The 27,178-nt window shown below is 35.1% G+C and overlaps 1 protein-coding gene across 2 annotated transcripts; it reads left to right on the top strand.

Annotated features, from left to right (window-relative positions):
* On the top strand, nt 1–27,178 carry PRKAR1A (protein kinase cAMP-dependent type I regulatory subunit alpha). 2 transcript variants are annotated; one of them, XM_051995233.1, is made up of 11 exons: nt 1–430; nt 4,989–5,171; nt 11,667–11,837; nt 13,403–13,494; nt 14,180–14,241; nt 17,235–17,281; nt 17,765–17,923; nt 18,243–18,303; nt 19,383–19,504; nt 20,256–20,337; nt 21,544–27,178. In XM_051995233.1, exons 2-11 carry the CDS (start codon nt 4,998–5,000, stop codon nt 21,714–21,716), a joined length of 1,143 nt encoding a protein of 380 aa, XP_051851193.1. In that variant the 5' UTR covers nt 1–430; nt 4,989–4,997; the 3' UTR covers nt 21,717–27,178. The 2 variants fall into 2 exon arrangements, with proteins under 2 accessions (XP_051851193.1, XP_051851194.1); XM_051995234.1 differs by lacking the exon at nt 1–430 and adding an exon at nt 599–831.

Below are 27,178 nucleotides of genomic sequence, written 5' to 3'. Positions count from 1 at the left end.
AGAAGAGGGCGCAGCTGCAGAGGCGCCTCCCTGCCCCCTCCTCTCTGCCCACGTGAGGGAGTCTGGGGCTAGGAAAGGGGGAGACAAGACAGACTAGTCAGAAGAGGCGGAGGAGAGGAGAGCAGAGGAAGAAAAGGACAAGGAACAGGGTGCAACAGAAGCGACAGGAGGAGCCCCACGAGAAGAGGTGGAGCTCTACTAGAAGAGGTGGAGCTCGAGGAGACCGAGAGATAGGCAGACGGACCGACCGACCGAGAGAAAGAGGGAGACAGGGAGAAAAAAGGGGACCGAGGCACTCACTCTAGACACATAGCGTCTAAACCGAGATCGAGAGTCAGAAAAAGAGAGGTATAGCTATATAGAGAAAGAGAAATAGAAATAGAGAAAGGAAGAAAGGAGAGCCAGAAGAGGAAGAATTGTGGATAAGCAGGTGAGTGGACCGTGGGTTAGAAAAGACCCGAAAAAGAAGGGGGGAAGGGAGGAGTGGGAGGAATGGGGGAAGGCTGCAAAAGAGGAGAAAGGAGCCAAAGGTAGAAGAATCCTTAGGGAAGGGGGGATGGGGTTCGAAAAATTGAGACTGTGGGGGGGAGGGGCGGTGGTTACCCCTTTAAGGTTGCCCAGAGCAACCACCTTGACCAGACCGAGGCCCATTGACGTCAGTGATCGAGCGCTGATTGGTCGTTGCTGTTTCGTTTCCGGTTGGGGGGGCCTCCGAGTAGTCGAGATCACCTGAGAGCCGCCGAGGTGGAGGGGGGAGACGCAAACCGGGTTGAAGGCGGCTCTCAGCCGCCCAGTCCTGGAAACAGTGAGCGTGCGGTTGCCAGCACTTCGGTAAGTGGAGCGTGTCCGGGGTCGGGCCTCGGTCGCGCTTCACTGCCGGGCCGATTCGTTTGTTGCGGTTGGAGGGATCCAAGATGGCGCCTCGGGGAGCGCTCTGGGGAAGGGCCGCACCCACCCGTCATCACCCCTCCCCCTCCCCCGCCAGGCCTCCGGGCCGCGCCCGCCCCCCGCCCCCTACCCCCTGTTGCGGTATTCTGCAGCCATCCCCTACACCCATTGAAGCATTCACCTTCAATTTCCTCCGTCTACAAATCGCACTCCCTAGTCCCTGCTCGTTCACGCCCTCCCTTTGCTTCTCCCATCACTGAACAGCCCCCTCCTTTCTCATTCCTGCGATTCTCTCCCCCTCCTCCCGTTACTGAAAGTGAAACATCTGAATCTGATCCAGTGAAATAAAATATGTGAAAGTGGTTTTCGAACTTTAAAATGTTCTATACACAATAATACCTCTCCTGTGATTGTGAGACTTAAGGTCAGATATTTTTTAGAGCGCTTTGCAAATCGTAAAGCGCTACGTGTATATGTTATTGTTATAGATATGTGCTTGTTATTATCTGTCACTCTATCCTGCTTTAACAAATCTTTTTGTTCCTGAAAACTCCCATAATAACGGCATTTTATTTTCATCCTCTCTCCTCAGCTTCTTCTCTTCATCTTCTTCACTTTCTTCCCTTTTTTATACTCCATTGAGCCGAATTCCTCTCCGATTTTCTTTGTTATTCCTCACCTCTCTCTTAAACCAGGTTTTTACACCATTCTGCTCTTGCCCTCTTTTCTTCTCTCCTCACTGTTTTCATCTACTGTTGCTTGATTGCTGCTATTGGATGGAGATTTGGCTTTCCTTTTCCACTCTTTTACGGAGTTCCCTGTGGGCATAAAGGAAGTGAAGGGCACTTTTCCTCTGTCCTTGAAAACCAAACCACAGGAAAAAAACCCAAACTGATTTATGGTTAAACGTCCTAACCTGCAGTCTTGATTGTCCTGCTATACATCGTCAATGAATTGTAATTTAATTCTCTTGAGGGTCTCTTAATCTCCTCTGCCCCATATGGAAGTTGGACCACAATTTTTTATTTTGGTAGAAATTTATTTCAATTTGAAGATCTGACAACAAAAGGAAAATTAGTTTTTATAGGGGGAAAATTGTAAGGTCCACAATAGTTACAATGTAGCTTTTATTTAAGGGCTACAAAATCATTAATATACTTCTATTGTTAACATTGTGCCTCTTCTCCCTCAGGCTTTTGTCTACCTTTGTCAGCTCAGCTTTTGGTTGGATTTCCTATTAAATAGAAATTGTTCTGAAGCAGAAAGATTTTGGCAAAATAAGATGTTAAATCATTTGACAGACTATTTAAACTGAAGAAATATGTTCACTGAAATTCTAAATAAACAAAATGTCTGGTATATATAACATCCACATGACATGGCCAACCATAACAACTATCACCAAAACTCTTACAGATTTTATGCTATTGTGGAAGGTTCAAGAAGTTTCTCTTAACATGGGAACTTCATTTCCAAACATTACCGGCTTGGCAAATACATTTCCCACTGCCAAAATGGAGGCCAATCTAAGGACAGTGATTAGCCCCTGTAGCCAGTTCTAGACTGAGAATCACAAGGCAGGAATATTTAATTGCTGAACTACATTGAAATGTAGTATCTAGAATAATTAACCTGTTTGGGAGGAGCTTTTGTGGATTTAGATTCTTAAAAATAAGTCTGCAAACAGGTGATGATAGCATGTTGAAAGTTATGCAGGGAATTGAATGATTTTATGTATTTTTTTTTCCCTTCCCTTTAATTATCTGTAAAGTGGAGGTGTAGCTTTTTTCCTTCTCTGAGGTCCCTTCTAACCTTAGATCTGTAATTCTGTGTTTTAAAAAACTAAGCTACAATGTGGTTTGACTCAGAAGGATAGGATTAATATTTATAATTTAATTTGTTATTATCATAATGGTAACTTTTGTCATTTATAAGTGAAATAATTTCAGATTTTGAAGTATTAAAATAATCCAATTTAACTTAGCAGTTACTGGTTTTTATGGTTTTTTGACATGCAGTCATCTCCCTAGTACTTGTGAATAAGAATGAAGCCTTATTTCACATTGTTAAATAACTTGGAAAACGAGTAGTCTAAGTGGATGTTGTTACATGCCTCTTTTTTTTGTAGCAGGGTGCCATTTTTTATCAATTGCAGCAGCAAGGTGCTTCTAGTGTGTCTACTTTGGGACTAATGTGTTTATTATGGTGAATAGTAAATATATAAATTTTACTATGGTGAATAGTAAATAATATATTAATAACAATTCCATTCTTTTAAAATAGAATAGATTTTGCTTTGTATGATCATGTACAAAGACACCTTGTCCAGGATCTCACAATTATTTTCTAAAAAATATTTAGGATGAGAAGGCATGAGGAGTATACTTATAATTGGCTTGTATCCTAGAGTTTGTCAAAACAAAAGCAGTGACTGTGTAGGAATTAAAAAAAAAGACCTTGTAAATTAATGTGTTTTAAACGATTCTCCACTCATTAGTATACCCCTGTTGGGAAATATTATTATTATTATTATTTTTAACATTAGCTTCAATTGCATTTTAATTTTAAGCTAAAGGCTGAAGGGGGAGGGGAACACCACAACATGGTTGGAGCTTGATTGATAAACTTAGCCTGTGGTATCTGTTTTGCAATTGAGAGATGTGACATTTCAAATGAATGATGTTTTAGTTTTTCATGGCTAATTACAAAAAACTTTAATGATCAAGTTTTTTTTAAGTTAAGTTATAACTGACAATTTGTAACTTATTTTGTAAATTATTCATTTATACTCATTCTCATTCCTGTATCAAAGTAATTTGAGCCTGTTTCAAAAATTTTCAAATGAACTTTTAAAAATGTATAAACTTTTAAGGCATTTGATATGTTGTAAAGCCACGCAAACCAATTGCATCCTTTTAAAAATAATTAAAATGTTCAGGCAGTATAGTGTAATGGAAAGAATACCACAGGACTTGGGTTTGAGTCCTGTCTCTCACTTTTTTAAATGACCTTGTGCAGGTTACTTTAACTTTTTTTGACTTCAGTTTCCTGAATAAAAGGGTTAAACTGTATTTAGTAGTTCTCAATGTATGGTCTATGGATCCCAAGAGTTTCTGAGATTCTTTCAGGGAGTTTGCAAAGACAAAATTTTTCATAATACTAAAACATTAAATTCTCTTCCCTTTGGCTACTATGGATCAGAGTGAGACCAGATTTTCTTTATATACTTCAACCAGAGCAACAGATTGAAATGCAGAAGCAGATATGAGAATCCATCTGTCTTCCATTAAGCCAAACATTAAAAAGATGTTCAAGATTATTTAAAGGAAAATTTTGATGAAACTGCTACGAGGAAAGTCATCAGTCATGATTACAAACAAATATTTCATAAACAGGAGATTCTGAAATGGTTTCAAATTTTATTATTTTTTATTCCTTTTGTGGTTTGTTTAAAAAAAAAAAAAAAAAAAAAAAAAAAAAAAAAAAAAAAAAAAGCCAGGATCACTAGTTAGCCAAGTGCTGATGTACCTGACATATTAGGACACTCTTAAGTAGATAGAAGTATACATCAGCAATAAATCACAGTTGTTTAGAATCTTGCCTTTATAATACTTCTTTTTGCTATAATCCCATACTATTAAGATAAAGTACAGTCAATAAAATGTCCTCAAGGAGTTAACTTTTCAGCAGTCTGAGAAATAGCTGCTGAAAAATTCTAGGTTCATAGCTTAATTTACTATCTCCAAATGTTCACTATGACCAGTCTTGCCTTAGGAAATGGACTTGTTTCTTAATGAAGAATATTAGTTACGTTTTTAATTCCACCTTCTTCCCTTTCCCCCTACTCCTTCCTTCCCCTGAAAAAGAAGGTAGATGGCAAGGGAAAAATCAAAGATGAAGTCAAACAGTATTTCATTAAGGAACAAGTCTAGTTCCTAAAGTAGCATTCAGTGACTGTGAGCAGCACTGAAATCAGAAATACATAATCGTACGATGTCCTGTGAATCATTGGCTTAAAATATTGCGCACAATAGAAGTGGAATTTTGTTTTTCTATTTCCAAATAGTTTATGCAAATGTATATGTACATTTTTCTTTCAGCTAAAGGCAATGGCAACCAGTAGCACCACCACTGAGGAGGAGCGGAGCCTCCGGGAATGTGAACTCTATGTCCAGAAGCATAATATCCAGGCACTCCTCAAGGATTCCATTGTACAGCTCTGTACTGTTCGGCCTGATAGACCCATGGCATTCCTTAGGGAGTACTTTGAGAGACTGGAGAAGGTAAGGGGAAAAAAATATGGGAAGGGAACAATGAGATTTAAACAGTTGATAAATTTTACTTGCTAATCAATCTAATTAATTTGTACTAAATGGGAGGGTCTTTGTCTATGAAAAGTCTAAAGTAATAGATTTTTAAATGCAGTTGATTTTATCATTTTTAAGTGCATTCAAAAGTGTCTAGGCTAACTGAAGATCTGAAATGACAGATCTGTCTTCATTAAGAATTGGTAAGTATGCAATATAGTGAATTTGTTATATTAAATGAGTATATTAAAAGTTTTATTTATAGAAATATAATTACCAGGAGAGCTACTTGGTGCAGTGGATAGAGCACTACCGCTGAAATTAGGAGGACATGACTTCAAATCTGGCTTCAGGCACCTAATATGTCCTAGCTGTGTGACCCTGGGCAAGTCACTTAATCCCAGTTGCCTCAACAACAAAAAAAAAAAAAAAAGAAGAAGAAAAAAATATAATTACCTGAGGAGCTCCATTTCTTTTATGATTAGTACCAATGTAAATTTTAGCCTAGCCCAGGCTGTATTATAAAAATATTATAATTATAGAAAGTGATTTTATATGTAATGAATCAAACTTACTGTTCTAAAACAGGTAGATCTATCAAGAGAGCCCCAGTTAACACTTTTTTATCACATCCTTTGCATTTGTATAAAGAAAATTGAAACAGTTTTCCTTTTCAGAAAGTGATATAGAGGTATCTGATCTCTTTGTTTTTTATTTTTCTGAAATTTCTGTATTAACTCTTGACTCATGTGAGGCACATTTTTCTTTTTTTAATAGCTTTTTATTTTTCAAAATACATGCAAAAATAGTTTTCAACATTCATCCTTGCAAAATCTTGTGTTCCAAATTTTCTCCCTCTCTCTCCACCTCTTTCCTCTCTTAGACGGCAAGCAATCCAATATAGGTAAAACATGTGTGATTCTTCTAAACTTATTTCTACATTTATCATGCTACACAAGAAAAATTAGATCAAAAAGCAAAAAGAATGAGAGAAAAAAGCAAGCACACACCACAACATAAAAAGATAAAAAATATAAGGTTGTGATCCACATTCAGTCCCCAGTCTTCTCTCTGGATGCAGATGGCTCTCTCCATCACAAGTCTGTTGGAGTTGGCTTGAATCATCTCATTGTTGAAAAGAGCCAAGTCCATTGCAGTTGATTATCATATAATCTTGATGTTGCTGGAGCATGTTTTTCTGTAAGGCTTTTCTCCTCTATTGAGAATAAACCTTAAATTCACTTTCTTCTTAAGGACTGATGAATGAAATAACCGAGATCTTGTGCACATCTCTATCCTGGATAACTTATTTAACATCATGGAGCTGTCTGACCAGATCATCTCTCAAGAAGATGAATTCTTAACCCTTTTTGTATGTGTGGTGGACCCTTTTGGCAATCTGAAAAGGCCTTGGTCCCCTCTCAGAATGTTTTTAAATACCTTAATATAAACTATCTAGCATTATAAAAAGAAACTAATTGCACTGAGGTATAATTAAGAAATATCAAAAAAAAAAAAAGTTTGTAGACCCAGGTTAAGAACCTTTGCTAGTAGGTAGAACCTTTCTAGTTGCTTCTCTGCATGGATAGAAAAGTTAGCTTAGGAAACATACTGATATTTTTAGTTGGAGTTTTTATTCTGAGCTATGAATAATTTTTTAAGAACTTTAAAATTGAAAAAAAAGATTAAAATGCAATATTACCCACTTTGAGAAGCAGTGTCATATAGTAGATACAGAACTAATTTTGGAGTCAGGACATGGGTTCACATCTTACCTGTGAAACCTAAAGCTGTGTGATCATGATCAAATTACTTAAGTCCTCAATTCTAGGAGTTTTCTAAGACAGAGGATGATTATATCACTGGTATGAAAGTTGAGAATGAGCAGAAGCTGACAAGGACAGCAAAGGACAACAAAATTTGTTTTTTGTCTTTTTTTAAAGCTATGTTGAGATAAACAGGATCAAAGAAATAATTGAGCTTGGGTATGGATCAGATGATAATAACTGAAAAACAGAGAAGGCAAACTGCTCTATGTTATATTCTTTGTTCTTTGCTAAGCTAGTGACTTTTACACTACACTGAAGATGGCAGAACAAAATGTGTTTTCTGGGAATTGAGAAGTAAAGAGATAGTGAAAGAGTACCTACTTGCCTTGGATAATTTAAGTCATCTGGTCTAGAGAGACTAGAGACTAGATCCATAGGCACAGAAAGAACTGACAAAAATGACTGACCCACTTCTAGCAGTAGTTTATGAAAGATCAGGAGATGGAACTATACTATTGGAGAAAAGCATGTTACCACAGTTTTCAAAAGAGGGAAAACAATTTACAACTATAGGCTTGACCTTGATTTCTGAGAAAATTAATGGACCATTAAAGATAGGGCTTCCAAACAAGATGATTTTGGAATAACCTCATTCATTTATTGACAATATTATTAAATTATTGGATGAGGGGAATTCTGAGACAGTAGTTTATCTAGATTTTGGTTACACTATTGATAAGACTTCTAAGAAGGTGAAAAGATGTGGACTAAAAATAATAACAACAATGGACCCATTTTGGTTAGATGTCTTAACTAAAAGAGCAGTTGTTAAGTTGGCTAGAAATATTCCAGTGTAATTATTCCATGGATCTGTGCTTTGCCATATGAGGTTTAGTAACTGGATGAAGGCAGAAATGCTATGCTTATCAAATTTGCAGGTGATACAACACTGAGGGGGGATAGTTGACAAAGTGGAGGACAGGGTCAAAGTCTTTTGATAAGTTAGAGCCCTGGGATGGATCTAATAAGATTGACATTCTACAGAAATAAATGTCAAGTCTTACCCTTGATGAGGAAAAATAGCAGTTCACAAGTACAAAATAGAGGAATGGTTAGAATTAAATTTATTTGAAAAAAGATTTAGGGTTTTAGAGGACTGCAAGCTCAGAATCATACAAATCTAAGTTGTAAGTTGTCATTGATAACAACAAAGTAATTAATCAGTTATTAGAGTAATCTCTACGATTAGCTACCCAAATGTTTGGTCAGTCAACCTTTGCTTGAAGACTTCTAGAAAAAGGAAACCTACATTCTCTCAGGGCAGCCTATTTCTCTTGGGACAGCTCTAGTTATTAGGAAGTTTTTCTTGACATGAGGCCCAAATTGTTTCTTTGCAACTACTACTCATTGCTTTTGCCATCTGGTGCCAAATTGAAAAAAATCTGTTTTTCTTCTATATGACAGCCCTTGAGATACTTGAAGGTGGTTATCATTTCCCTATTCTGTATATCTTTTCTTCTTCAGGATTCTTTACCATCCTGATAGCTTTCCTCTGAATACTCTTCAAGTTTAACAGCATCCTTATTTTAAATCACGATACCAGAACTGAGCACAATACTCCAGGTGAATTCTACCAAGATAGATAACATTAGAACTATGACCTCTCTATTCCCAGATTATTCCCATATTCTCTATGCCCCACTTAATGCAATCTAAAATTGGCTTTTTGGCTGTCATATCACAATGCTAACTCTTTGAGTTTCAGTTCATTAAAACCCTCATGATCTCTTTCAGAATAACTCTCTAAGATGTTGTTCCCTTATCTTGGAGTTATGAAATTAATTTTTTTTGTATCTAAGGATAAGAGTATAGGCCTATAGATTAAAGATTCTCAACACCTGAGTTCCGTGGATACGTTTCAAAGATTCTGTGAACTTGGATGGGAAAAATAAAATTAAATATTTTCACAAATCACTAACTGAAATAAAACATTTCCTTCAATTAAAGACTCTCTAGACAGCAGACTTTCTGGTAAGTGGTTCAAGGCTTCTTCAGACTGCCAAAGAGCTTTATGATACACATAGAAAAGATTAAGAATCTTTGTTATAGAATGTGGTATGGGAGAAGGAAAAAAGGAAGAACAAGGATGGAACACAATTTGTTAATGTGTTGCTGTTATTATAATGTGTTGTTAAACCAAGGTGAGATGTAAGATTAAGTAATTGAAGTGATTTCTTTGTGAGCAATTGAGTTATAATTTATTAACTTTGGGAGTCAAATTGTTATTTATAATTTTATTAAAATGAAAGAACCTTTAATTTTGTTAATTACCATTTTATCCAAATTGGGTTTGAATAGTCTTATATGGAACATTAACTGATTTTAATAAGCATTTCATCATAATACAAATTACATTGCATTTTAGCTTACATTCTCTTGAGATGCATGTTTGTTACAGATTCTCATTTTAAAAGTATTTTTTAAAATTGTTAATCTCAGTGTCTTACTTTGCTTTTAGTATGAAATAATTATATCCATAAAAATAGTTTTATTTTGACCATCTCAGTATTCTACTCCTTATTCATTTCTTTCATTCCTGTGGTTTCAACTATCATCTCTTTATAGATGACTCCTTAGCTCAAAATGTCTAAAATTTTACCTCTAAACTGCTATTTCTAACTTTTACCACTTCTGTGTGGCACCATATATCATCCTGTTCCTTTCTTATTGGAACCTTGATTTTACTTTTTTTGATTCCTCTCTATGTTATATCCAGTCAGTTATTAAGTCCTTTAGATTCTACTTCTGCAACATCTTTAACATCTATCCTCTCCTTTATGGTTTCACTGCCTAGCCTTAATCACTGAATGGCTAGTTGCCTCAAACTGAGACCTGTTAAAAGGCCATAGCTTAAAATGGTCACGGTCTCTTGCTGCATCCAGGGCCATCTCTAGTCCTGATCTTTTGTCTGACCACTGGATGCAAATGACTTCAAAGGAGAAAGTGGGGATGGTGATTTTGCACAGCCTTTCCTCACCCAAATCCAGGTCACTTGCTTGTGTAAATGCATGACATCACTTCCGTGATGTTATGGATATCAGGGACAAAGGACAAACTACAACAATAGTCATTACTTTTAGATAGCCTCTAAAACAGGATTATAACAGGCTTTCCTGACTCTGCTTTTTCACTCCTATGAAAAAAAATTTTTTTTAACAAGCATTTATTGTCTTTCCCTCCCAATGTGAACTTGAATGTACCAGAAAACAAAATTTTTCGTTGAACAATTTTTTAAAAAAGGAAGACATGACAAATGTGTGTGTGTGTGTGTGTGTGTGTGTGTGTGTGTGTGTAGTTCAGCAAAACAGATTCCCATAGTGGTGACATCCCAAAATGTCTTTCTTGTGTTTCATTTTATTCTATCATTTATCTGTCAGGATGTTAGAATGGTTCATCTTCAGTCCCCTAGACTAGTTTATCACAGTATTGACCATATTTCTAAAAGCTTTCAAGGATTATTTTTCTTTATAACATTGTTATTATTATATATAATTCCTCTGCATAAATTCATAGACATTTTACCATTATCTATTTTTTTAATTTCTTTTACAACAATAATATTCCATTATAATAGTTCACATGTTTGTTTTTTGTTTAGCTTTTCTTAAATAAATAGGTCCTCCTTTTAATCTCCTATTTTGAAAAGAACTGCTATAAATAATTGTTGTATATATGGGCATTTTCCTTCTTTTTTGATCTCTTTGGGAATATGTCTTTAGTGCGAAGTCTATGGATGGGTCAAAGAGTATGTGACTTTTATATGTGGTATATAGTAGCTTATATATAGGAACTTTTGGGGCATAGTTTCTCATTGTTTCCCAGAATGGCTGAACTAGCTAACAGCTCCACTAACACTGCAGCAGTGTGCCTGTTTTTCTGCAGTCCCTGTAACAATTGTCATTTTCTTTTCAGGGGATCCTCTTTGCTAATCTTATGGATGTGAAGTAGAACCTCAAAAGTGCTTTTATTTCATTTTCTATAATTATTATTAATTATGCATTTTTTCATATAGTTGTTGATAAACTTAGATTTTTTCATTTGAAAACTATTAATATCCTTTTGACCATTTGTTTCTTGGGAATGGCTCTTGTTCTCATAAATTGCAATACAATAAGTCATGATTATATTGATGGTTGTTAATCGATAAAGTTTAAATTGTTAAATGTATCCTGTTCAAAGTAGCAGGGATATCTGTGATATAATTGTGCCTTTTTATCCCCAGTGCTTAGCAAAAGTATCTGACACATAGTAGGTACTTAATAAATGCTTATTGATTTGATTTAAAAAATTTTTAAGGTAAAAAAACAACAATATACCTCTTTGGTAAGTTTCAGTTATCTGAAAAATTCACCTAATGTGGAATCTTCCAATTTCAAAAACTGCTACCTGATTGTCATTAGTATTAAAAGAAATTGAATTTGAAATATAACATCTAATCCCATTTGAGAATGAATGCTGAATTTTAGGAGTATTTCTTGCAGATCTTCTCAGAATTTCTTTTTGCCCTCTCCTTATTTAACTTTTTCCCCTCATATTTTCCAGAGGAAAAGTAGGGTGATTTAAATAAAATAGTAGTTTTCTACAATGGATGATCTTGTGCCCTGAACATATGTTTTTTCCTTTTTTTTTTTTTTTTTCCTAGGAGGAAACAAAACAGCTCCAGACTCTGCAGAAAGCAAGTACTCAATCTGAATCAAGGGAAGAAGAAGTTTCTCCTCCACCTCCCAATCCTGTGGTTAAGGGTCGGAGGCGAAGGGGGGCTATCAGTGCAGAGGTGTATACCGAGGAAGATGCTGCATCATATGTTAGAAAGGTAATACTGTTTCAGTTTGTGGCCATCCAGATCTGAGTCTGTTTTGTCTCAGACCTTGAGATCAGTGACAGACTAGTAAACTTAGAACCTCACCCTCCGCCCCACCTCTCTCAAAACACACACACACACACACACACACACACACACTGACCTTAAGGCCAATGAAATATCATTTGTTGAACTCACTAAGATAATATGCCTTCTATATATTATAAATATCTGTGGGAAATCGCTCACGTTTAGAAGTCCACTTAAAAATTTGAAAAATGTCCTCAAGGCTCAAAATGGATAACTTAAACTTTGATTAAGCAAAAACTTGAAGTTCTCTATACTCTCACTTATAACAGTCTGTTGTAAAATCTTGTCTTCAGATTTCTACAGGCTGCCAGTAAAAGGTTACAAATAACTCATCAGTATTTTTATGCCATTGGTTACAATTGGGATTTGAATCTTTTCCTACTCCAAAGCTTATTGTGTTACAGAAGAGGAAAGTAGGTACTCCTTGCTTTTGTTAGATTAAAATCATATTTAAAGCTGAAAGGTACATTAGAAGTCATCTAGTCTATCTAACCTCTTCATTTTGCAGATGGGCACAATGCAATTTAGAGAGTTTTTTTGACTTGCCAAGATGACACAGATAGTAAATGACAGGCAAGATTTGAATTTAGACACTCTGTATGTCTCATGATTGGTAACCCTTTCTTCTGAGTCTTCCACTTTCCTTCTTCTTTAGACTTACCCTTTAGTCAGTTCATCTTACTCTCCCTAAAGGATCAGTGCCATGCTTACTTTAAAAAAAAAATGACTTTTTCTTTCTTAGAGATTCCTAACTATCAGCATTGTTAGCATTGTCAACTTTCAGAAAGTAATTTGAGATCCATATCCCTCATACAGTTTTTCCTCTGAGGCAAATTAAATCACTTGCTCAGAGTCACACAGCCATAAGTATCCACCTAGCTGCATTTTCTGGCATACCTTGTATGGACATATTGTTTGTTTGTTTGTTTTTTTGAGAATATACCTATATTTTATTTTATTACTGTTTTTTATTTACAAAACATATGCATGGATAATTTTTCAACATTGTTCCTTGCAAAACCACCTATTCTAAATTTTTCCTTCTTTCCCCCACCCCCTCCCCAGATGGCAGGTAGTCCAATACATGTTAAGTATGTTAAAATATATGTTAAATCCAGTGTATGTATGCATATTTATACAGTTATCTTGCTGCACAAGAAAAATCGGACCTAGAAAGAAAAAAACCTGAGAAGGAAAACAAAAATGCAAGCAAACAATAACAGAAAGAGTGAAAATGCTGATACATTGTTTTATTAAGTTTAAGCTGGAAACCAACTTGCTTTGAGTATTAAATAGATTGATCATTAGCATTTGTTATTTACTGTGAGAATCACAATTGTTGGAAGACTATCATGATAAATGCTTGAAAGAGTGGTGTCTCAGTATTCATAGGTTAGTTTGGTATTAAGTTGGTATACAGATTACAAAATGTATATATATATTTTTAAAGCAATTGTAACATTAGATCTTGTAAAAATTTTTTCTAGGTTATTCCGAAAGATTACAAGACTATGGCTGCTTTAGCTAAAGCCATTGAGAAGAATGTATTGTTCTCACATCTTGATGACAACGAGAGAAGGTAGATTTTGCTTTGCCTGGCAATGTTAGTATTCAATTTGAAATAACAAGCATTTCATAAACACCAGGCACCATAAAAGAGCTTACTTTCAGTGGGGGGAGGGGGGAAGCAGGGGGAATAGCATTTACAAATATAAAGTAATTTCTGGAATGGGGAATCACATTTTTAATGTGAAAGACAGTTTATTAGCATGGTGATAGAGTTCCAGACAGTAAGATGGATGGATGAGAAAGAGTAGGATAGAGATACCAATGGAGGGATGAGATTGATTTTGATAGTAGGGAAGATAAGCCATAGAAATCATAGTCCTGCCTGACAGTCAAGAGTAGGAATTGATATCATGGGGCTAAACTGGTTATAAAGTGATAAAAGCATTTTGAGGTACTCTCAGCCAGGTCATTTTTGCTCTCAGGCTCCTTGTATTGTTGAATAGATTATTTCCCCCGTGGTGTCTGGTAAAGGTCTTTTTTCTTGGACCAGTATGATTTTGTCATTTCTTTAGGTAAATTGCCCTAATTATTTTTTGTAGTTAAAATTTTTAGAAAAGGGCTAAATGTTAACATAGATAGAACTTATATCCTTTTGATAGCAGCCTAGCCTAAAATAGCCTACACTCAAATTTGCATATCCTTAGATAGAAGCATATTTTAAAATATAACATTAAAAGTATTTTTCTCCATTGCAGTGATATTTTTGATGCCATGTTCCCAGCCTCCTTTATTGCTGGAGAGACTGTAATTCAACAAGGTAAGGACCATCATTTGCACGACTTTATTTTTTATATATTTATTTATTTTGCCTTTTTTTTTCTTTTTTTTTAATTGAGGCTTTTTATTTACAAAGCATGTGCATGAGTACTTTTTCCAGCATTGACCCTTGCAAAACCTTTTGTTTCAAATTTTCCCCTCCTCCGTACCCCCTCCTCTAGCTGGCAGGTAGTCCAATATATGTTAAATATGTTGAAACACATGTTGAATCCATTATATGTATACATATTTATACAATTATCTTGCTGCACAAGAAAAATCAGATCAAGAAAGAAGAAAAAGATAAACTGAGAAAGAAAACAAAATGCAAGCAAATAACAGAGAGAGTGAGAATGCTATGTTGTGTTCTTTGTTCCCATGGTTCTCTTTATGGGTGTAAATGACTTTCTTCGTCACTGAACAAGTGGAACTGGTTTGAATCATCTCAGTGTTGAAGAGAGCCATGTCCTTCAGAATTGATCATCATATAGTCTTGTTCTTGCCATATATAATGATCGCCTGGTTCTGCTCATTTCACTTAGCATCGGTTCATATAGGTCTCTCCAAGGCTCTCTAAAATCATCCTGCTGGTCGTTTCTTACAGAACAGTAGCATTCCATAGCATTCATATACCATAATTTATTCACCCATTCTCCAATTGATGGGAATCCACTCAGTTTCCAGTTTCTTGCCACTACAAAGAGGGCTGCTACAAACATTTTTGCACATGTGGATTCCTTTCCCTCCTTTAAGACAGTTTGGTAACTTTTTTGAGCATAGTTCCAAACTGTTCTCCCAGAATGGTTGGATCAGTTCCACCAACAATGTGTCAGTGGCATGATTTTTTTTTTTAATCAGAAAAAAATAATCTAAGTTGTGTTATTTTTTTAATTATTCTACTTCCTTTTCATGTTTTTGATGATTTTTCCCTTTGGATTGCAGTCAACATTTATTAAGCACCTGCTCTCTCCCATAATTCAAAGAGAAAAATAAATAGTTCCTGCCAACAGGAACCTTACTTACACTTTTATATTTTGATAGATGATAACGTGTATCTGTGTGTATAGATACCCAAAATATATAAAAGACAAATACAAGGTAATTTTTGAGGAAAGTGTGGTTTTAAGACTTAGAGGGAAGAATTTAATGTAGGAGATTGGCACTTGAATAAACTTTGAGGGAAATGAGGTTTTGTAAAAGGAATAGGGAGTGTTTTACTGGCATAAGGCATATCCTTTGCAAATATATAGGTAAATGAGAAATCATGTGAAGAACATCAAGAATGCCAGTTGGACTTATTACAGTGAGTGAAGAAGAGTCTTGTGTAATAAGTGCAAAAGTAAATTGAGATTAGATTGTGCAAGTCTTTAAATGTCAAGTAGAGGAGTTTGTATTTGATTCTGTAGATAATGAGGAGCCACCAGAATTTATCGATGTGGTTAATCATAAATCAAAGGAAGTGACATAGTTATTCCATTGTGCATTAGATTAGGTGCTACAGATAAAAAATGAAATTTGTCAAGAAGTTTGTTTTTTAAGGCAATTTGTAAGTAATAATAAATAAATACCAAATATGGAATGTTTTGTCTGAAGAATGGACAAGAAGGCACTTTAGCCAGAAATTAAGGAAGTAAAGAAATTAAAGAAACAGTTTGAGATCAGGTTGGGAAGTATTTGAAAAACCAAACAGAATCATAGAAGCACAAAATTTGAGAGTTGGAAGGAATCTCATTTAGTGCAGGCCAAAATGAAAAGGAATCTCCTTTTATGATTTATTTGACAGAATATTATTTAGTCTCTTCTTGAAGAATTCCAAGGAGAGAGAATCAAGCACTTCTCAGGGCAACCCATTTTGCTTTTGGACAAGTCTGATTGTTAGGAAACTTCCTGACAAATCTACATTGGCCTCTTTGCAATTTCCACATGTTCCTCGTTCTGATCTTTGAGGCAAAAAAGAACAAGTCTAATCTTTTTTCTATGTGATAGCTCTTCACATACTTAAAGACAGTTGTTATGTCACCACATAGTCCTGAGTTTTCCCTTTACCTGATTCTCATACGAAATAGACTCAAGATCCTTTACCATCCTAGTTGTTCCCATGGTATACTCTCCAGATTAAGTCATGGTGCCAGAACTGAATGTAATACTCTAGATAAGGTCTGACCGGTTGAGTCCAAGAGGACTTCCTGGGATCTCCAAGAATGTCCAACATGGTGTTAGCTTTATTTGGTTATGACTGTTGAAGTAGTCCAGGGAAGGATCTGATATAAATGATGACCATGAAAGTGGAAAAAAGGAAATGAATATGAGATATTTTTTAAAAAGTCAATAAAACTTGACACTTTATTGGATATGTATGGTGAAAGAAAGTAAAGAATTTGAAGATAACTTGGGGCTTTTAATCTTGAGTGATTTTAAAGCTGACAATGTTTGTGACAGGAATAAAGTTAAAATTTAAAAGAGGGATGATGAATTTAGGAGGGAATAAATTTTGGTGCAAACATGATGAATTTGAGATACCTTTGGAACATCTACTTTAAAATGTCCAATAGGCAGTGGGTAATGTGAGATGGGAGCTCTCTAGATATGTATAACTGAGAATCATCTATGTAGAGATGCTAATTGAACTCCTGAGAACTAATGAGGTCAAGAGAAAGCATAGAGAAAAGGGGACTCTGTAGTTTTGGAGTATATTGACACGAGAAAAGAATGGTTCAGCAAAGACGACATTTAAAAAGAGCTTTCAAACAGGAGAAAAAAAAAGAAAGGAGATAGTATACAAGAAATCAAACAGTATTTAACATGTCACATGTTGTGGAGGTCAAAAAAAATGAGTAAATTTGTGCCTCTTAAGGAATTTTCTCAAAGGACTGATGCCTCTACAGCATTTAACACACTGCAGTTGTCCCATTTGTGAATTTTTTTTTCTATGTAAGTACTTCATAAATATGTTTTTTTTCTGAAATAGTTATAATGTGGTTTTCTTTCTTTTAGGTGATGAAGGAGATAACTTCTATGTGATTGATCAAGGAGAGATGGATGTAAGATATAAAAATATTTTTAAGTCACAAATATAATTCTATTGTCTTCAAGCAGTAGGAAATATTATTACTAATGGCCAAAGAAACAGGTATTTTGTTCTGTCTCAGAAGTGAGTAAAACCAGTATTCATTCATACCCTTTTCTGAATTGTTTGATGAGCTAGGTAAGCTTTTTGGAGCATTAGGTGGTGATGCTCATTATTTGTGTTTTGTAATTAAATACTGGTTTTGAATTCTTCTCTAGGTTAATTTGGTCTCCTACCCTACACCTGTAGATGGCCTTTATTAGATAAATAAAATACACAGCTAATTATACTCATTGTAAACTATAAGTATGGTATTCTTTCCTTTGATTTTTAAACATTTGTGTATTTGATATCCTGAAATAAAAGTACAGGATCCCAAACATTTGAAAATAGCTGATTTTTGTTCTATGTACATATTTGTCTAGAAACAATGTAATCATATCTTTTGGCTTTTTAGGTCTATGTCAACAATGAGTGGGCAACCAGTGTTGGAGAAGGAGGGAGCTTTGGAGAACTTGCCTTGATTTATGGAACTCCTAGAGCAGCAACTGTCAAAGCTAAGACAAATGTGAAATTATGGGGCATTGACCGAGACAGTTACAGAAGAATCCTTATGGTAAAAAATTGTCTAGAGTTCTCATTTGCTTGTAATTTCACAGGGTGATGTTAGGAAATTTCTTGTGGCCATGTCTGGTTGTCAGGTTAAGATCTGAATACCTCTGTCCCCTGCCACTTGTTATTGTTTATAGGAAATCTTTACAATTACCTAGATGTTTTCAAAAAACCTCATAGCAAAGACGGTTCAGTATTCAGTGCATTTTAAAAAATGACTTACTGAATCATTTTTCTATACGAAGCTTCATTTTTGTTTTTTCACAGAACTGAGTAGCAATTAGACATTTACATTGAATTTCAGTTTTTCTTTCCTTTTGTAGGGAAGCACATTGAGAAAGCGGAAGATGTATGAAGAATTCCTTAGCAAAGTTTCTATTTTAGGTGAGTTGGTGGACCATGAATATTGAAATTAATTTATTGAACTGTTAATTATGCTGTTGTAGGACTTGTTGCCATAATTATCATTTTATTGTTGTCATAATTGTCATTGACGCTTTCATCTTGAGTGCTTTAGATACATCCCTTTACTAAATCATTGTGATATGTGGAGTTTCCATCTTATGGAGGTCTCTGATTACTTAGAAAGCAGTAATTTTATAATTTACCAGTTTTCTTTCCAGCAATTTTTTTTTAATGTTTAACATTTTTATTTAAAGTTTTGAGTTCCAAATTTTACTTTTCCCTTTTCTTTCCCTAATCCCTCCGTAAGTCAGTAAGAAATCATATATAGGTTATACACATGCAATTATGTAAAACATTTCTACACTAGTCATTTTGTACAAGAACACTTGACTAAAAAAAAAAAAAAATGAAAGAAATTGAAAACATGCTTCCTTCTGTATATTCAAGCAATATCACTTCTTTTTCTGGAGGTATAAGGAAGGATTGTTTTAAGACTTTAATGGGGGGGGGGGGGGGGGGGCAGCTAGATGGCACAGTGGATAGAGCACCAGCCCTGAAGTCAAGACCTGATTTCAAATCTAGCCTCAAACACTTAATCCTTTTTAGCTGTGTGACCCTGGACAAATCACTTAATCCCAATTACCTCAGCTCCCCCAAAAAAGGTATCAAGATTTTACTTAAAGAAACATGATGTGTCCATAAGATATGTGAATCTTCTTGTTGGAGGCAAATCTTTATAGGAAAATTAGCAAAAATTGTATCAGATTTTATGTCATTTGATGTTTTACAATGAATTGAACCTATAAAATAATTAGTAATAATACTAGTTGTTTTGGGTCCTGTGCTTATTAAGTGTGTTCTTTCACATTTGGATTGCACAGCTGCTTTTAACTGAAGCTTTTGGATGTATTTGAAATTAATTATGGGCAAATAAATTCCTGAAGTGAAGATCTAAGGGCCAAGGATACTTTGTGATTCAGTGATGCCAAACTCATGGCTGTGGGAAGAAAAACATCACCAAATAATACTAAGGAACTTTTTTTTATTTTGTCTTCCAGAGTCTCTGGACAAATGGGAGCGTCTCACAGTAGCTGATGCATTGGAACCTGTTCAGTTTGAAGATGGGCAGAAGATTGTAGTGCAAGGAGAACCAGGAGATGAATTCTTCATTATCTTAGAGGTGAGTAAAGGTTATTTACAAAGGACAGGAAAAGAAACTGAAAACTTGCAAACTTTTACAACTACTTAGACTAGGAAAATAACATGTGAAACCTCTGGTATTGATTGAATATAAGTTCTGAAGATACCTACTGAAATATCATGGTATCTATACCTTTTTGGTGCTGTTTTGTTTGGTACCCTGGCTAAAGGCTGTTGCTTAGATGAATTCAGTTGCTGAGACAAAAATGCAGTCGGAGTACTCTAGACAGTGAAGTAAAAGATAAACTCTCAGACTCAGCCTGATTAATTGACATGCTAGTTAAACAGAGCTCTGTCATTGAACATATTTTAAGTGAATAAACTAATAAGTACACTATGAATGTCAGTGTATATATCAGTATTGTTTGTGTGATAAGTCATAATGAAGAAATAGATTTCAGGATATTTTCTAGAAGACTGATTTATACTTTCATGAAATTGTGAAGAAAAGGAACAGAACACTTAGATCCAAGATTTTTTTTTTTTTTTTTTTTTAAAGAAACCTCTATATCACTGGTTCTATTATAGCTTGCTGGAAGGAAGGAACACTTCCACAAGAGGGCAGTAAAGGCAAAGAAATAAAAAAAAACAACAACTTTTTTTTCACATTAAAAACTGGTAGATTTGAAAGATCAGTTGATATATTTTGCTGAGATTCTGAAATTGTACAAATAGACCAAAAGAATTTGCCAATTGTAATCTTGATAAAAAATGTGCTGGTTTTATTGTAGGGTTCAGCTGCTGTGCTACAGCGTAGGTCGGAGAATGAAGAATTTGTTGAAGTAGGAAGATTGGGGCCTTCTGATTATTTTGGTATGTGATTAGTTCATAGTCTACCTGTACTTAAACTTTTCATGAGAAACTGTAATATTTCATTGGGATGTTTCTTATCTTATGTCTTCAAGAAGAGCAGCTTTTGCTGTAGATTTTTTTTGGACATTTTTAGGAAAGTGGTATAAGATTTCAGGATTCTTGTTCTAGACTACTTTGGTAGAGAAGTTACATAAGAAGAAACTTCAAGTCAGTTGTCTAATACAGGCATATCATTGCCTTTTGTTACTTTTTTTTTTTTAAATATGCTCTACTAAATGATTGAAATATGTTCATTGGTAGCTAGTTGTTACAGTAGATAGAAAGCTAAATCTGGAGTGAAAAAGACCTAAGTTCAGATCTGGCTACAGATATTTCCTAGATGTGTGACTCTGGGCAAGTTACTTAAACTCTGCCTCACTATCTTTCCTCAGCTGAAAATGGGGATAAAAATAGCATCCATCTCACAGGTTTGTGGTGAGGCTCAAATGAGATAAAAAGCCCTTTGCAAAGTGCCTGGTACACTATAGGGCACCATATAAACACTTATAATCTCCCTTCCTCTATCTGGTTATTCTGTTTTCTTGGCAATATCAGTAGAAAGGTTGGGTGACTAGCTGGTTTTTGGAGCCCAGAAAATAACCGTTTAAACCCATCTTCAACACATATTAGTTGTATGAGTCTGAGCACTGACCCTAAAAATTACAGAGAAGGTTCTATATCCCATATTGTTGGAAGCTTCCTAAGTTAATGAAATCGTAGATTCAATCCCTAGTCCTAGTTTATTAGAAATCTCCTGGGAAAAGAATTCTTATCATGGAATCTTTCTCATGATATTTTTAAGTATATAAAATTTGTAGACTTTATGAAAGAAACCAAATTTATATAAATTTAGTTGTCTTTAAAGAATATTATGGAAAAAAAAAAAAAAAGAATAAGTTATGGACCCTAGTTTAAGAACTCCTGGCCTTAAAAGTAGCTACGTGGCACAGTGGATAGAGCACCAGCTCTGAAGTCAGGAGTTCCTGAGTTCAAATGTGCCTCAGACACTTAACACTTCCTAGCTGTGTGATCCTAGGCAAGTCACTTAATCCCAATTGCCTCAAGAAAACAAAACAAAACAAAAAAAACCTCCTGGCCTAGAAGAATGCTAATGTTCAAAGTGGTTGATATTAGCCTGCTCTTATTTTCTCTTTTTTTTCCTTTCAGGTGAAATTGCACTTTTGATGAATCGTCCACGAGCTGCCACAGTGGTTGCTCGTGGCCCCTTGAAATGTGTTAAACTGGACCGACCCCGATTTGAACGTGTTCTCGGCCCCTGCTCAGACATCCTCAAACGCAACATCCAGCAGTACAACAGCTTTGTGTCACTGTCTGTCTGAAATGTGGCTCCCCCTGCTTGAGCCCATGCTTCACCAGTCCTTTTCTTCATTTGCAGCACCACGTGGCCATTGTCATTGTGGCTTCCTGTCTGTTTATATAAAAAAAAGAAAAAAGTTGCTTTCATTGCACCATTTTTAATTTGGAGCATTAGTTAAAGTGCTCTGTGTCCAGTTTAATAAATAGAGTTATATGGAGACTTTGCTGTTACTGCTTCTCTTTGTGCAGTGTTAGTGTCCCAGCTTTTGGCAGTGAGTGCCATGCTTTTTGGTGATTCCCACCACCAAATGAATTACCATAGAGCAAGACTATAACAGTGGAAAAATGTTAAAAAATGAAACATTCTTTTCCAATTATTGTAAGCATATTTTAGACTGTGGTTATCTGCTGTTTTTTTTGTCAAAAAAACATCTCTGAAGTTTAAAAAATGCATGGGTACTCTTTAATTCTCAGTGCAGTGGAGAGGCGTTTGCTTTAGTCAAATGATGTTTAGAGATAGCAGGAAATGTGTCCATTGTCTGTTGGTTTTCAAATGACTTACCATGGTTTCTTCTTAAAAAACTCCAGATTTCTTTGGTTGTCATGTTTAATTGCTTGCTTCTGCTCACACTAGATATTGATGTAACTTTCCTAATTCATAGAAGAAGCTTTTCTGCTTGACATATATCCAGCTGCCATTATCTACTTCTCATTGTTAGAAACAAAAATTGGACTAATATTAAATGATATTTGTCCGATGATTCACAGATTGTAGACTGAATCCTCTATTTACCCAATTAGTGCCAAATATTAAATGTCAGGCATCGGATTCAGTACAAGAATTTGAGATAAATTTTCTGTTTTTTCCTTGTAGACTTTGCTTCTTGTATGTTCTTCCTTTAATTTCTGTATAAGTTTCTCTGCCTGATTCCAGGAGATTGGTTTGACTGGGAGTGTATACATGTGGAAAACCCTGTCACCATGGATTAATATGGAGGTGCTGTGGCTAATGTGGGAACTGTGAGGTGGATCAAGTGTGGTGTCAGGTACCTTTTCCTATCCCTAAAAATGCTTATGATTTAATTTTCTTCTGTGTTAACCAGAAATTATACTGGTTGGGAGTATGTGTTTTTATTTTTAAGTTTATGTAGAATGCCATGTCAGACTTCCTTTTCCTTTCAACCTAAAGTTCTAGAACAATCTTTAAGTAAAACGTCTCGGAGTCTTTAATATATTTCAATATTTACTGGCTTTGTGTTATATTCTAAGTATGTCAGTGATTCTATTTTTTTTTTTAAACAAAATTCCACAGTTTCATAATGTAAGCAATTTTGTTAGGTTTCATTTTCATTGTAATCTTATAGAGGAAAATTGTACCTGGGAGTGAAAGACAAGCATTTTTTGTATTTGTTATATAACAGGCTTAAAATGCTTTCTGTTTTTTCCTGGGCATTTACATTGGTCATGGTGTATTTTGTTCTGAGATTTAAATGGTTTTCAAATCCTAAGGCATGATCCTTGGGAAGGTTAAAAAAAAATCACCGTGTATAAATATTTGTTTTTGAAAAGAATATGTTGAGTGAAGTTTCTTGTACTTACCTTCATGTATAAGTATCTTTTTTTCAATTTAAAAAGTTTTTTTTTTTATCTAAGTCTATCTTCTTACATTAGTTATTGTAAAAACTGATCCTTATTAATGTCAGAAATGTACTTAAACAAGTTTAGAATGCCACAGAAATGCATACTTCCAGTATATATTTGTATAGATCTATATACATGTAGCTATACCTATTTAGATAAATATAATAATGCTTGCATTCTAATTAAATTTCCTTGCTGAGTCTTTTAACTAGTGGTTTTTACCCCTTGTATTAGCTTTACCCTGAAAGATTTTAAGATAAGCTAGGTCTAGGTTAAACATTAATCAGTGCTAGCTTTACCATTGTATGAAGTTTAAAATATATGTGAGAAACCACAATTGGCATAGTTGCTGTAACTAACAGTCAGGGCTTTAGAACTCATTTTTTCAAAAGCTCCATTTAGCTACAGCCCTAGAAAGCAATCAGTAGATGACCAGCGGACCATTTTTATATTGTTATCAGGCTGTATACTGTATATCCTAATATATTCTATTGCTTTTGTTAAAGATTGACCTAATGGTAGATAAAGCAAATAAAAAATGATTTAAATTATTAAATATAATCCTCTCCCCCCTTCAATAATAATCTTTTATCTCAGCAAACAGAAATGATTATAATTAGAAATTAATTAGTGTAGAACTATGTTAATATACTAAAAAGAGTTTACTTCCAGAGAGACCCATTTCAGTCTTTACCAACCAAAGAATGGATCTGAAATATATTTTGATGATAAATTTGCTGCAAGAGAGTACTGTCAGTCTTGGGCAGACTACAATAATCATAGCATCTTAAAGCTGGAAGGGACCTCCAGAGCAAAAACTTTTTTTTTCCTACTCTGAAGGCAGAAAGTTAATACCTTTGAGCTTTTTTCCTAGACTTTATAGAAGAACAAGAAAACCAAAACAATAGTTCCTGAGTCAGCTTATTAATTTGGTATAAAGCTTGACATATTGCTTAGCTTTATATTTAACTCCACATTAGCTTTGCTTCCAGTTGGTCAGTCCTCAGATGTTTGACCATAGGCAGAAAGAAGACTTCTACCTTGTTAATACATACAGCAGTTTAGTTCATGTGAATGTATTTATTCTCACATGTAATGAAATGTAAGACTAGTATATTCAGATGTTGTCAAAAAAAACCTTTTCCCCCCATTTATTTTGCTTTCCAAGGCAAACAGCTTGAACATGTTCAGTATTGTTTTGGGGGCCATGGACAAAATAGATACAGCCAAAAGAGAATCCTACTCAACAGCAATTCCTTTGGGTGGATCCTTAGTTATATGTGCCCTTTGCCAAAGCAGAGCACTAAAATGATAGCTCCAATTGGAGGTTGTCTTCTCCAGGGCAGAGTCTGTGTCTTACTCCTTTTTGTATCCCCCATGGTGCCTTGCATATAATAAGAGCTCAGTAAATATTTATTGAATTTTCACCAATATCATGTTGCTACAATTTTTCTTGACGGGATTTTAAACTGAATTTTAAAAATACAACATTTTTACCCCAAAATGTAAATTCATAGCCAAAAGTGCTGTTTCTTCCATTTATTCCCAGTATTGTGTCATATATAGAGTAACCTCAGAGGTTGAAAGGCATGGATATAAATCCCGCCTCTGATAAATATTGCGTATGTGCTCCTCAATAAGTCTCTAAGACTATAAATTGTAGTGCAATTGCCTATTTGCATTGAGTTCCTTAATGAAATCACAAGTCTGGACCAAAATTTTTTCCCCAGTATATTTCTAAATGAATAAAAGTGACATTGAGGAATGCATGTTTAGGTAGCTCCTTGTTATGCCTCCCAAAACTTAGTCATAAAAACTTGGGAGTCTGTAGACCTGAGGGTAAGAAAGGTGACTTGGGCTTTTTTTCCCCTCCTAATTCATGGGATATTTTCCATGATAACCAGCTCTGATATGCATGCAGAGCTAATGTTCTTTTTTTGACTTCAGTTCTGTGACCTCATCCTCAGCCAACCCTAAAACTCAACCAAATGCAACTCTGTTCATTTTGTAAAACAGTTCCTGCCTGTGCATTTTTTAGTAGAAAGTGTAAAACAGCTTTCAGAGTTAAAAAAGAAACAAAAAAACTACCACTAGATGGAGAATCTTATTTTTGTTATTATTTTTGTTTCTAAAGCTCATTTAAATTTAAGTTTTACCCTTCAACCTGACATTTCTTTCCCTCTATACAGTTCTATTTGGTATTCGGTTTTTTGGCAATAAGACCATTATTTAGAGAAATTTCATTAATTCATTCAAAAAGAACATGTTGGTAGTTAGTTCTAAGAATGGCAGTTTGGGTTTTCTGGTATTTTTGATGAATGAAACCAAAGCCCACCTCTTTCCCTTTGAATTTTGGTCAGAAAGAATATTAGAATACCAGGTTGAAGAAAAATGGTTTGGTATCCTACACAGCCAAATTTGAATTCTTAGCTCAATTTATCATTTTTTGGACTACATTAGTAGTCAAATGTTTCCAATTGAATTTTGTGAGACAAAAAGGAGAAAGGGAAATGCAGGATAGGTGAAAAGAAGCATTTAAAACTGTTAGCTATTAAGATTGTTGTCCAGCCTTAGTTCCGCCCCATTTCTTTCCTTGTAGGGGCAATAAGCTTCCTTCTGGTGCTTCAAAACTAGCCAAATTTGTTTGTGAATATTTGTGTACTTGTAGCAGTTAAATGACTCAGTTTAAGACTGGAATTGGGCTGTGCTAGTCTGAAGTAATACCACTGTGACCCCTTAGTTGATTAATAGCTTCTGTCCTTTAAAACTGGACTTTTTCTAAGCCTGCTTTTTAGCACTTTTTCTGATTGTCCCATTTTCTACAGGATACAGATGAGATAAATAGGAATGATGGCTAATGAACTAGGAAACCTTGTGCAGAATAATAGTATCTCAAATTCTCAGAATTATGTTATTTTGTAATTAATGTGGCTAAAAAGCTAAAAGAAAGCTTGATGAATAGCGTGAAGCAGTATTGACTTGTGACAGACTCCTAAGTTGTGTGTGTAGGAGAAATAGCCCCCCTCACACACCTTATTTTGACAATTGAAGATAATGGTTCACCTTAGGAAAATTGTGACATTCCTCAAAAAGAGTTCATCTTTAGAGTTTTCCCTCAGCTCCACTTCAGGGTTCAGATGGAAAAACCCTTTGTGCTTCTGGAATCATCCCTACCCTACTTTTTTAATAGCCTGTCAAAACAGGAAAAGAATTTGTTAGTCTCATTAGTCAACTGATGAGGCTTTAGGATAGATATCACTGTGGCACTTCAATTAAGCAATTGCATTTTAAGTCTTTATTTCTGGAATGAGACTAACCTGTGTTAAAGAATTTCAGTCTTCAGCAAGTGGGAAGAGAGGTATTTAGAAAATGACCCTATACCTATTTGTGTAGTAGACTCTGAATATAAACCCAATTTAGACCATTAGGGTACGGGGATGGGGAATAATCAGTCTCTCTCAGAAGGATTTTAGGGACTAACCCAGCTATGGTTAATGAAAGTCATCTGGGAGCTGCTAGGAGCATAGGAACGCATCCATTGTTGTCTTCTAGCAGACTTAACCTTCCCTTGTTTGTGCCTGGGTTAGCTCTCTTTCCTGTTCCAAGACCCTCATACATACATATTTTGTCTTGTGGAGTATTTGACATTAAATACTAGCTAAAATAATGTACTTTTCCCTTTTCTGATGTCCAGGAAGACTTAATGTATTTTAAACCTACCTCACAGGGTTGTTGTGAGGTTAAATGTATGTAATGCTATTTGCAAACTTTAAAGCTCTCTATAACTGTTGTTATCTCTGCCTCTGCTAACAAAGCTTCTGATAAAGTGTGTCTTTGGAATGCA

The sequence above is a fragment of the Antechinus flavipes genome, chromosome 4 (assembly GCF_016432865.1).
Source record: "Antechinus flavipes isolate AdamAnt ecotype Samford, QLD, Australia chromosome 4, AdamAnt_v2, whole genome shotgun sequence".
NCBI classification, from domain to species: domain Eukaryota; kingdom Metazoa; phylum Chordata; class Mammalia; order Dasyuromorphia; family Dasyuridae; genus Antechinus; species Antechinus flavipes.
Note: the sequence above shows the minus strand (reverse complement) of the source record. Positions and strands in the feature narration are given on the sequence as shown.

Excerpts from the sequence above, each read along its gene's own strand:
- PRKAR1A (XM_051995233.1), top strand. The coding sequence starts at position 4,998 with ATGGCAACCAGTAGCACCACCACTGAGGAGGAGCGGAGCCTCCGGGAA. Across the intron at positions 11,838-13,402 it reads CTGCATCATATGTTAGAAAG|GTTATTCCGAAAGATTACAA; the intron begins GTAATACTGTTT and ends AATTTTTTCTAG. Across the intron at positions 19,505-20,255 it reads AATTCTTCATTATCTTAGAG|GGTTCAGCTGCTGTGCTACA; the intron begins GTGAGTAAAGGT and ends GTTTTATTGTAG.